This window comes from Dermacentor silvarum, chromosome 3, assembly GCF_013339745.2.
Source record: "Dermacentor silvarum isolate Dsil-2018 chromosome 3, BIME_Dsil_1.4, whole genome shotgun sequence".
Taxonomy (NCBI): domain Eukaryota; kingdom Metazoa; phylum Arthropoda; class Arachnida; order Ixodida; family Ixodidae; genus Dermacentor; species Dermacentor silvarum.
The window spans coordinates 123,136,691-123,149,413 of NC_051156.1; the positions used below are offsets into that span (position 1 = coordinate 123,136,691).

A 12,723-nucleotide genomic window follows, 5' to 3' on the forward strand; every position below is an offset into this window, starting at 1 on the left:
AATTTCATTTCAGTTGATTTTCCTTTCTGGAAGTCATATTGTCCTTCTGGAATAGCGTTATTCTTATGCAGTAAATCAATCAGTTTGATGTTTATTACAGCTTCTGCAATTTTAGAAAATATGGGAAGGACAGATATTGGGCGATAATTGTTAAGCTCATCATAGCTGCCACGTTTATGAATTACACACACCTTCGCGATTGTTAACTCTTCGGGAAATTTCCCAAGTAGAAGCTTTTGATTACATATATGCGAAAATATTGGTGCTATTTAATCACATGTAGCTTTTATGGCTACAACTTTAATATTGTCCAGTGTTAATTGCTTGTCTCCTAGGGATGGTCGATTAATTTTTTTAAATTCAATTAACCATTCATTTTTTTGCCTTTAATTGATTAATCGATTTTGTTGCAGGGCTTTTCAACGATTAATTTTTTAATCGAAATTGTTGCCGGGAACCTTTAACCCTTTAACTGGCAAGATAAGAAAGACTTGACCTAGAATGGTTTTATTGCTTTAGTTCTTCTTTACTTTGCTCAAATACATACCAATTGAAATACTAAACGGTTCCTCTAAAAACTAAGCGAGATACAGTAGGTCAAAATTATTGCTGAACAGGTGGTGAAAGGTAAATGTGTGGTCCAAAACTGGTCTCTGGCACTTGCTATGGCCAGGTCAATGTGTGTTCTTGAGATGTACCTTTATAGAGTTAAGAAATAAGAGCTTGCTTAAAAAAAGGGGGAAATCGCTTTGGCGAGAATGACCCCCACGTGCGCAAAGAAGATAACGACGAAGCCTTCAGCTTTTGTGACCAATACATGTGCTGCTGCTCACGCTCTACATTTTAGTGAATACCACTGTCGAGCAGGTACATAAATAAAGGTAAATTGAAAGGCACCGACTAATATTCGGATTTGTCTAATTTGTGCAGATGCTTTCGTTAGGTCTTAGCTATTCTAAGCCACGTCGTTTTGCCTTTCCATATGCTGCTGGTCCATAAATGCTCTTTACATATCTCCTTTACTTTTTGCCACTTCATACATCGCCCAAGCATGTCTACGCCTCCGCCTTTTCTTGACCCAGTCATTCTGTTGCACCCCTCCCATACAAAATTGTTGATAACACGCGGTTCCACCAAATCTCGTAGATTCGTTCCTGTCAAGGTGTACACGCTAATAGCTTCGTCAGTCAGCTGAGTTTCAATTTCCAGCCATTTTTATTGCTTATCAGCACCCTGCAAGTTCTTGCAGTAAATTTTATTGTCTGTATTCTTATTATTTGTGCCTCTTTTCTTAACTCCTTGTGGTGTAATTCTGCTCCTTGCTGTTGTGTCGCAACTTTCAATACTTAATCTACCTCCCTTATTCTCTGGGGCCCGCTTAAAGAGCTCCTGCCCATGCAGCGAATCGACGACCAACCGGTGTTGCCAGACTATCACTAAAATGTATTCCGTCAGGCACATAAGCGCCTTCGCTGCCTGCTTCTCGGTTGATGTCAATGACCATAAAATTCATTGCCTCAGCTAGCGTTCAAGTTTACCTGTTTACTGCGAGCACTCCCCTTGCAATTGTATACCCCTGCCTTTCAACCTCTGGCATTGTGCACAATGCGATTTGCAGCTCCTTTGAAACACTCCGCAGATCAGTAACCGCTTTGGCTATTTGCTTCGCGATCCCTGTGCCCGTCCCTGCAGTACCTCACCCACTCCGCCCCATTAGGTGCCTCTCCTCCATTCTGTCCCACATGTGTTGCTCAGCTTCCGCTATCCCTTCCCTCATCAGTTTTCCCGGAAGCGTGATAGTGTTTAAATCCCCAACAAAGACCACTCGACGCTTTTCCTTCTCATCGCCGCCGAAAACTGCACCTGGGGCCGCGTGTCCTCCCCCGATCTTATCGTCAACGTTCGCCTGGCTGTCTTCTTCCGCGACCAGCACGTCAGTGGTGGCCCCTTCGTGAGCATCACTGACGTGTCCACACTGCTTTCCGGCATGGTGGTTTCAGCTTCCCGATCTGCTCTCTCCTCGGAGCTAGCCCCAATCGCGGTGCTCGCATCGAAGCGCTCACCATTGCTTTGCCTAACGACGGCCCTCAGCTTCATTTCTACGTTGGCTAGCCAATCTTTTACCACTTTCCTCGGCTTTTGCTCGCTCTTGAGTTCCTTTTCTAGCTTCCTCACCTCCTTAGCTAGCATATCCTCCTCCTGCTATAGACGGTCTAGTCGCGACCCTAGCACCCACATCATAGATATAGAAACTGCCCCGTTTGCATCTCGTATTGACTCAAACCACGTTTCATTCAACACGTAGGAACGTTCGCACTCAGAACAACGCACGCCTAGGCTCTTCCTAGTACCGACCATTATATTGTACTAACAAGGCGTCGTCAAAAGTAACCCTACTTGAAGTTAAAAAATGCAATTTTTCGTTACCAACGGCGAAAAAGACCAGGAAACTGAAAAGCATGACATATTATATATAAATATTGCTCCCTAACCTAACACTTCTAACCAAATGAGCAGAAATCAAATAAATATCAACGAGCGCTTCACCATTCTTTCCTAGCGGAATCGCACTTACCGCGGAAAAAAATATAATTATTTAGTACTGTACATTTTGTAGCCGGAAACTATTCCTAATCAGTCACACTAAAGGTAGCAACCAGAAATTGTTCAATTCTTTTTACGTCGTGATTTATTATACCTAAACAAAACTTCGCCAGGCTGGTATTAGGCACTTTCTGTAATGATTAATAACTTTAGTGCGTTAAGCAATTACGAGATGGGGCTCGCTCTGTAACGTAACGTAGCATCGCAGTCTAACGCCTCCCTAAAGTAAACAAAATAATAACACGATCACCTAATTTTTGAACCAGGAACCCCAAGATAGTGATGGGGATGCTCTTCCTTGGTGCACAACGGTATTAAATTGGCCGCAAAAGAAATTCAGTTATTACCTGACTGCCATAGCTCACAAATTGGCTTTTATGGGTTAGTATAGGTGCACCATAAGAATGTGCGAGATCTCTGTTTTCGTGATTGAAATTAAACCTTGCAAGTACTGGTTAATGAACATAATGTGCGAATCGTTTATTATGCAAGCAACATCAAGCCGAGCTTGCTGAACAGTATTAGTCCATACCATAACCAGTTAATCAGCACTGAACAGTGTTGTTCAACCAGTCTTCAGTATTCATTCAGTCAACAGGCTTTTTATAGACTTTGACTGGCAGCCACGTGAATTGGTGCATGGCATAGAAGCGGCTTCGCAGAGTCATTGACTTTGGGCTTGGGAGTCTTTGTTATCTGTTGTAAATTCTCAATACAATGGAAGAGTGCACGAAACTAGAGTTTACCATCCTAATTACTATGGCATATACCATGTAATCTATAGACCTTACGCAATGTCTCAAAGCTACCTGTGAGCGATAGAACAATTCTAATCCTTGAGATATATCGCACGAAATAGCAATCAATATTTGTAGAAATATTGAATCGTGCACTCAGGTAGTAAACAGTATTTCGCTATTTTAAACTTTATAATGAACAATTTATGCCACAGATTGCAATTTGCGCATTGAATCCAGTGAGTTTGCAAGGCATATTACCTATGGCACAAAATATGCGGATGGCATCGGTTGCGAGGTATAAGCCATTAAATTTACACTAAACAGCTACTGTTGCTCGAAGAACATTTCAACAAAGCGTTGTTTTATGCATTCAAGCACGAAATAAGCCGTAACGCTAATGTATGTCGTCCTAAAATTTCGGAATATTTTTTAAAGGGGCGTCATCCTTATAATTCCTTCAAGGCGGATACACTTGGCGAAAGCAGCGGCTACAATTCGTAAATTACAGTGTGTGCCGTAAAGTAACCAGTCGAAAACGTTTAAGCCACATTTTCATTAGTCTCTGAATATACATTATGATTTCTCGTTCAAGTAATGTCCGCCTCTTCGAGTAATCCAGCTCAAGGGCTGCCATGTGCCACAGGCAATTCTCTAAACATTGGTAAAGGCTTAATAAAGCCCACCATTTAAAGGATTGAGAAGGCCATGAAAAACTGGAGTACCAAACCAAACTTTCAGAAAGCAGACTTGGCATTTGCAAGTGTTATTAAGAAGGACAGGCATGCAGCCAGAGATAAACAGTCCAACGTCATTAGCCAACGTCATTAGTATATGATCACAAGCATTTCGCGTGTACATATAAATTGCCGACGGCAAAGTATAAATGGGATTGTCTGTTCTCGGCAGCCGGACTTAACCTTGCACAAATTGCTGACAGTTTCTGAGCCCGAGCATTGCATACTGGAGCATCGACACCAAGACTTGCGTTGTGTACTTCCCTGAGCACATGTCGCACACGAAACGTTCCATCAGTTGACGCACCGCATGCATCACGCTCGCTCCACCTCATTGAGCGACCTCGACCTCATTGAGGATATTGGAGCGTTCAGAACCCAGCCCCGGTGGCCAGTAACCAGACGTGGGTATTGTCCAGAGCGGATGTGTATTGGCAAAGAACAGTAGAAGATGTTACTTTTTAATAGAATGACACGGAAGCCTTATACCTACGAAGCCTTGTGCACAGAAGCATTATGCCTACGCATTATACTTGAATGAACATGTTGACTGTATTTGCCGAAAAATGTGTTATGTTATTGGGCGTTGCGTTATTATTGTTACGAATTTGGTGGCAGGATGATCATTGTGAATTTAGCTATTAAACTCTCATCGGTGTAATCCTAAAGGAAAAAAGCAATGTGACTCTTACGTTATATTGTTGGCGTTTCACTGCGTTGTTTGTTATACAGGTGAACAATGCTGGAATTTCCGTGGGAGGATCTATTCACAGTGCCTCTGTGGAAGATTTTAACAGATCGTGGAAGACGAACTTCCTTGGTCCGCTTTGCATGATCAAAAGCGCTGTGCCCTACTTGCGTCAAACTAAAGGTGAGCTTTGAATTCCATTCTACCGAACGCTCTCGCTCTGCGACCTTGTTCGTTCACTGTGTACAAGGCCATGTCCAAGGCACGAGACTTTGCATTATAATGTTAGCTGTTTACTGGCGCTACCTCAGTATATATATATATATATATATATATATATATATATATATATATATATACAGGGTGTCCCAGCTATCACGCAGCACGATTTTAAAAAAGAGGAACGGCGTTACGCGAAGCAAACCTAGTGGGTATTGTTTCCAGTGCAGTGGAGTAGCCGCCAGTAATTTTTTGGTTACTGAGATTTAATTAGGTAATTATATTTAATTATCTAACTCGAGAAGTACTGTCCTAATTATCAAAGTGTCAATGAGAAAGTTGTAGAGCAACATGAAAACTCCCGATACAGCTTTCTGTTGCTCAATACGTGGTATATAAATGTGTTTTTCCGAGCGTGGAAGAAGCCCGCGAATACATGCAAAGTGCCTCGAGCGGCCAGTCACGCGGCAATTCTGTGTCGCCATCCACGTCGGTTAGCCAGCGCGCTGCAACTCGCAAGTACAGCGAGCATCGTACAACGTCGAGTTCGAGGCAAGCACTCCGACGTCCGTTCTCTAGCGCCTAAATGTGTTAAATTTGGGTACGTACATAATATCAAAGCGATGAAGTACATATATGATTAAGTCAGGTAACTATGTAGCTTACGGTCAGTGGTACAAAGCTCGCTTTATCAGCGGCGGACGGCCCCGGCGACCTTCGCCTTTTCAGTTGCGTTCTCGCTTCAGCTCTCGCTTCCTGGGCGTTCGAGCGTGTTATCGCGCATCTTCGAATGTTTTCTTCACGGTTGTCTTCCGTTTGTATTTACTGCAAATGGAGATACGTGCGTGTCCGCTTTCGCGGGATACAACCGAAGGCAAAACAAACCAGCAGACGCTTAAAACAACACACGCGCACAAATTAATGTAAACAAACGCGACATTTTTTTTCTAAACACGTGCGTTACTTCTCAATTGCTCATCCAGTGCTCCCACAGCAACTTTATTGCTCAGATTACAAAAAAAAAAAGAAAAACGCTGTCAAGAGGGCTCAGTGCATTGCGAAACGTGCTCGTTGTATCGAAAAAGCCGAAACTAGAAATAAGCTCGCGATACCACAATTCCCTAGAACATGATTTTGAATTCATAAAGGAACCAAAATGTTTGGTTAAACTGACCTGCCAAATCTCTCCGTTACACTTGCTGAGTAAAGTGGAGGCGGACTTGTGTAAACAGGTAGAAACATCGATGGCACATACGCAGGATGGTTCACAACTTTGTTTATTCTGTTGCCAACGAAGAGGCGGCTGCAGATTCCTCAGTTTTCGCTCGGTTTCCATAGTCCCCCGTGAGGGCTACGCAACACAATTACAGCAGAACAACATTATCACACTTTCTCATGTGAGCGGCTGTGTTGTGGAGAATGCGAGTAATTCGCTTACCCAACACGCGAACGGCCCGTATCTAGCGCTCTCTCCTTTCTCCTTCATACGACCGCGATGGAAATCGGTAAAACTGAACGTTATCCACGTCGGGTAGCCAGCCGGCTGGCCGCGGCCATTCGAAGCGCGCCGACGCCAATCGCGAGCATGGATTTGAGTTCTGGTGCCTCTAACAGCGATGAGTACACATCTGAAGACGAGGACCATTCCAACTTGGCAAGAAATATTACCGCTCACGGTTATGTGCCTTCCGCGTCAAGCGACGAAGAGCAGGCGGCCGTGGAAGTGCCGATCAGGTTTTCGCGAACCGTAGCGCCAAGATTTCGCTCTGCACCAGACACTTGTGTAAGAATTATTTGTCATTTCCTCTGTAAACTTGCTTTTCCAAGAGCGCACGCAGGCGAGGCAGCTGCGGGGTACTTCACGCACTGCGTGGATGACTGAATAGTAGTTTATGCCGTCGGCGTGAGCAACTGCTGTGAGGTATCAGTACCTCCGAGACTCTCACGTCCACTTCGCCAGTCAATCGACAGATGGCAGCACCTGTCTGGCGTTCTGCCCAGTTTTTTCTGTTTTTATCCTGTGGTGAAGCAGAGCTGTTTGTCTGATCGCGCTCGCTGGCCTTGTATTGTTTCACTATGCTTTGCCAACATTTTTAAAGACATTACTGCCTTCGTGCCAAGCCTCGGGCATCTCGCCCCAGTCTCGCCCTCACACTGCGCAAGAAGGCTGCAAGTGAACGAAAACAGTACCGACATCTTTTCGCCTCTTTTCCAACGCGCCGCTGATCACCTCTGCCTTGCGTTTTCGTGAGAAGTCCGATGGCACAGCGTCAGGCTTTAAGCATTGCCTTTTGAGCGGCATGCCGAGGCTTTTCAGCACAGCCGGGCTGGTCACATAATTATCGTCGACGAAGTGGTCCGCGCTAATGAAGTTATTTTTAGAGGTCTCCAGGCTGTGCGTGATGGCTGACAGGCAGGTATCCAAAGTTTACGCACCTTCTCGTCTCTCGGAAACGTGTGCGACGGCGTGTCACGACCGACGATGCTGCTATAACAGCAATGTCTGGGCATTTCCTTCCGCCGCGACGAATGCGTCAATACCGAGCGACGACCGCGGGATGGCGCATGTAAGACGCACCGCACCACCTGCGTGGAGCGCCCACGGGGATAATGCTTCGGATGGACCACGTGCGAAGATCGCCGAAAGGGGTTAAACAAACTCTGCAAGGGACGAACACATCCGGAAACACTGCGACGGCTGTGGCCGACCTTCGCCGCGCGCGCGCGCGCGCGCGGGTGGGTGTTATGACGTCAGATTTCAGCTTCTGCCGGCGGCCGCTTGGAGGCAAGGTGCAACAGAAAGTCGCGAAAAAAAGATGTTTTTCGTTATTTTTTTCAAAGCAGCTCGTTGTATTCGTCATTTTCAACAGTCCAACTTTTGTTCCGGCGCAAAAAGCCACCCGCCAACTTTTGTGTCTATATCCCTTTAACGCGACAGCGTTACGGGTCCCGTGTCGCAGAAAATCTGGCATCGGCGTGGATGCCATCGTCCGTGCCTTAGAATATCATCCCCAACCATCCCGACCCCCGACCGCGCAGGCTTTCGCCTGGCGCAAGGTGTTAGTTCAGGAGAAAATCATCCCGTACCACCCCAACCGCGCAGGCCCCCCGCGTGGTGCAAGGTGTTAGTGAACAAAAATTGAATTTCTCAGTGAAATCCGTCAGAAAAATGGTAAAGTACGACTTGACCACAACCTACAGACAAGGTGGCGTCGTACTGTTATATGAATTGCGAGAAAACATAATTCTGTTACGAGGAAACTCATACACAAACCCCTTTTCCCAGCATTTCTACAATACCAACAGCGGCGCGCTCGGGTAGGCTACTTGCGAAAATCTTATCCAGATGGCGCTCGCATCCTCGGCAGGTCAAATCGGTGACCCGTAAAATAGCGATGGATTGTGGGATGCGCCGTCTGCTAGCTGCTTCCGGTTCGAGTCAGCTCAGCCGCCGCCACCGCTTCGCCGTTGAATTCCATTGATGCGCTTGCAGTCCGTTTTTCTTTCTGGGGTTTTACGTGCCCAAACCACGATCTGATTATGAGGCACGCCATAGTGGGGGACTCCGGAAATTTTGACCACCTGGGGTTCTTGAACGTGCACTACAACGCAAGCACACGGGCATTTTCGCATTTCGCCTCCATCGAGATGTGGTCCCCGCGGCCAGGATTCGATCCCGCGAGCTCGTGCTCAGCAGCGCAACGCCTTAGCTGACTGAACCACTTGCGCTTGCAGTCCGGCTTTGTCCCACTCGGAGATTACCCGTTTGCAGGTGCCTAGCAAAACCATCGTCGGCTCTTCAGCCGTCGGCTGCTCAAATTCAAGCGTTAAAGGTGAACGCATGTAACTACTGCCTTACAGCAACTCTTGCTAAGTCAGCTGAGCACAAGCATCACTGCCACTTCCAAAACTGTAACAAGGCAGAGATCATCCGTGAACAAAAAGAAAATGAACGTACAGTGCCACTTATCATGCGGCGATTAGATGTAAGGGCCGACACGGAATGATTCCCCAAGATATTTCTTTCTTCAACATTGACTCTGGAAACCGGAACTATTTCAGTACTCGCATGCCCATATAGAGGCATTATTAAGCGAGGGTTTACGGCGCGAATTTAAGCGGGACACACCGAGATACATACATAATAGTCGTAACCAACTAACCCTTCTTAGCTCCTTCAGCACAGATAGAGATAATGCGCAGCCGTAATGTGACGGCGATACGGCCATTGTTGACAAAAAAAGCGAGAACGTCTAACTACGTACCACTTCAAATGAACCTAGAGTTTCGACCGAGAAATGCCGTTGACAGCGCGCAAAGTTATCATTTTCAGCGCTAGCTGCGCCGTTATACCGACGATATCGGTTTTTAGCTACGATCGCAGAACAGTATGCACCATTGTAGCCATCGCCTCAGCACCCTATTTTCTAAGTAATGTTTCTATACGCTTGATAAATTATGGAATAACGATAACTTTTTCACCTGTCTGACTGACTCGCAGGCAGAGCAGTCAGTGTGGTGCGGCCAAGCAACGGCAAATGTGGTAGAGCTAAACCTGGCAGAAACCAAAAAGACACGGAAACGAAAACCAGAGTTCCTTTATGAATAAGCGCGCATCCTTGCTTTTCTTGGCTCATCATCGTCACGCCCAGAGTGAACTGAAACCTACAAATCAGCTGCATGAATGGTACGACATTGCTGGTTGACAAAGCGGACGGAAAGCTTCGCACGACTGACAGTTGAAACCGCGTAGAAAAACACGTGCGCCGGGCATGCCGCCGATGCCACCGCGTCGTCCGTCGAACCGGAATCTGCTAGCAGACGGCGCGCCCCACAATTCCCTGCGATTGCTCGTTTTACGGGTCACCTATAGGTGATCCATAAAAGAGCGAGGAATTCTGGGATGCGCCGTCTGCTCGCTGTTTCCGGTTCGAGGAAGCGCAGCCGCCGCCACCGCTTCGCCGTTTAAGCCTATTGATGCGCTTGTAGTCTGGCTTCGTCACACATGAAGATTACTCGGTTGCAGCCGCCTAGAAAAACCATGATCGGCTGTTTAGCCGTTGGCTGCTCAAATTCAAGCGTTAAAGGTAAACTCGTGTAACCACGGCCTTGCAGCGCTCCGTTGCCGAGTCAGATGTGCTCAAGCATCAGAGGCATGGCTGCTACTTTCAAAACTGAACCATCAGCGAACAAAAAGAAAATGAACGTATAGTGGCACTAATCAGGCGGCGATGAGCTGTGTAAGGGCCCTAACGGAATGATTCCCCAAGATATTTATTTCTATAAGATTTTAAAAAATAATTATGGTGTTTTCGTGCCAAAGCCACGATATGATTACGATGCACGCCGTAGTGGGGGACTCCGGAAATTTTACCACCTTTTACCACCTTTAATGTGCACCTTAATCTAGGTACACGGGTGTTTTCGCATTTCGCCCCCATCGAAATGCGGCCGCCGTGGCCGGGATTCGATCCCGATTTCTCTAACATTGCCTCAAGCAATAATAACTATTTCAGTACACGCATGTACTTATAGAGGTAATGTGAAACACGGTTTTATGGTGCAAATTTATACAGGACACACAGCGAGAAACATACATACTACTCGTAACGAACTAGCCCACCTTAGTTCCTTGAATACAGATAGAGATAATGCGCAGCCGTGATATATCGGCGATACAGCCATTTCCCCATCTTGTTGACAAAAAAGCAAGAACTTTTAACTACGTACCACTTCAAATGAACCTAGAGTTTTGACCAGGAAATGACGTTGACAGCGCGCAGTTTTCAAACATTTTCAGCACTTCATTTTCTAATTGCGCTAGCTGCTCCGTTACTGACGATACCGGTTGCAGCGACGATCACAGGGCAGTATTTACTAGGCTGCTATAGCCATCGCCTCAGCACCCTGATTTCTAAGTAATGCTTCTACACGCTTGATAAAATGACTCCCGCAGGCAGAGCACTCGGTGACGGTGCGTCCAAGCAGCGGCAAATGTCGTAGAGCTAAACCTGGCAGAAACAAAAAGGCTGCCCAAACGAAAACCAGTTCGTTTATGAATAAAAGCTTATTCTTGCCTTTATTGGCTCGTCATCGTCACGCCCAGAGTGAATTAAAAACCTAGAAATCAGCTGCATGAATTGTACGACATTGGTGGTCGACAAAGCGGACGGAAAGTTTCGCACGACTGACAACTGAAACCGTGTAGAAAAACACGTGCGCCGGGCATGCCGCCGATGCCGCCGCGTCGTCCGTCGAACCGGAAGCTGCTAGCAGACGGCGCGCCCCACAATTCCCTGCGATTTCTCATTTTACGGGTCACCTATTGGGACTTGGCCTGCCAAATGCGTTTTGGACACACGCGCGCATCGGGGCAATAGTAAACAATTAATAAAATAATAATAAAGGTCCTAGGGCATTCACATTTTCATACGAGACGGCTTGTATTGCTCCTGGAATAACGTCTTCCTAGCAATGCATTTCTGTTTAAAAGTGAAGCCGACTTTAAGGGGATCGCTGCAAGCTTGGTCTTTGTAAGCTGGCGTTCCCCGATGCCACGGATCACGAGGAAATGCTTATACACCTCGTTTAACTTAGCATCACTTGGTATTACTTCGTATAGCCACTACCAGCTAGGAACCGATCAGCTCCGCTGTAGTTGTAGCCTTGCGCAACTAGTGCAAGCTGACGGTGACAAGAACATTTATTAGTCCTGAGAAACTGGCCAGGGGGAGCCGAAGGCTCCCTCAGGTCAAGTCGGTGGCTCCGCCCACGATGGCACCGGGAGGCGAAATCCCGTTGCGATGTCGTGGGCCCTCTGGACTGCCTGGAGTTGGATGTGGTGGTGGTCGCTTTTTAGGAACTCCTCCCATTGTTCATTTGTGGCAAGTATAGAGTTTTCTATGGCTGGGCACAGCCAGAGCATATGATCGAAAGAGCATGAATCAGCTCCGCATTTGGGGCACGACTGCAGGAAGTGTGGGTCTATCCTGCTAAGGGACCGCGGAGTGGGGTACGTCCGGGTTTGTAACATTCTGAGCGTGCTAGCTTGTGGTTTATTTAGTTTTGGGTGAGGAGGAGAGAACCACCTCCTTTCCAAGTGGTACTATGAGAAGATTTCGTGAAAGGTGCACAATGGGTCTTTCTGGATGCAAGCCTCGTTACCAGGAGGGCCGTTGACGGCTGCGCGGGTCTTGAAATCGCGCGCCAGCCGGTGAGCCCGTTCGTTGGGGTTGCAGCCGTGCGGTTGGATTGAGTCTCCCAGGTGGGCCGGGAACCATGAAATGTGGAAATATGCTTCCGTGGCGATTTGACCGAAATTAGTGAGCTTGTTGATCGCAATTCTATTCGCCCGTTTCGGTAGGCGCGCCGCCGAAAAGGACCTAACGGCTGTACGGGAGTCCGAGAAGACGAAGATGAGACAAAAGTGCGCTGTGCGTGACCAGGCCGATAGCCGCCTCTTCCGCCTCGTGAGTAGAATTGCTGCGCACAGAGGCCGCATTCACCAGATTGCCTTTCGCATTCACTACCGATGCATCCACTACCGATACTAGTGCAAGCTACCCCGAATTTTTTAGCGAGTAACCTACCCGGGAAGGCTACTGTTGTATGGGGGAAATGCTGGAAAAGGGGTTTGTGTTTGAGTTTCCTCGTAACTAATTATGTTTTCTCAAACATTCAACTTAGCAGGTTGTGTATAAGTGGTACTTTACGATTTTCTGATGGATAATACTTTGAG

At 46.8% G+C, this 12,723-nt stretch overlaps 1 protein-coding gene across 1 annotated transcript in view; it reads left to right on the forward strand.

Moving 5' to 3' along the window:
• Positions 1–12,723, forward strand: part of LOC119445753 (uncharacterized oxidoreductase TM_0325-like) — a 42,063-nt gene that overhangs the window by 12,733 nt on the left and 16,607 nt on the right. The window contains exon 4 of the mRNA XM_049664725.1: positions 4,811–4,949. Coding sequence (XP_049520682.1) covers positions 4,811–4,949 — 139 coding nt within the window. The remainder of the gene's footprint in view (positions 1–4,810; positions 4,950–12,723) is intronic.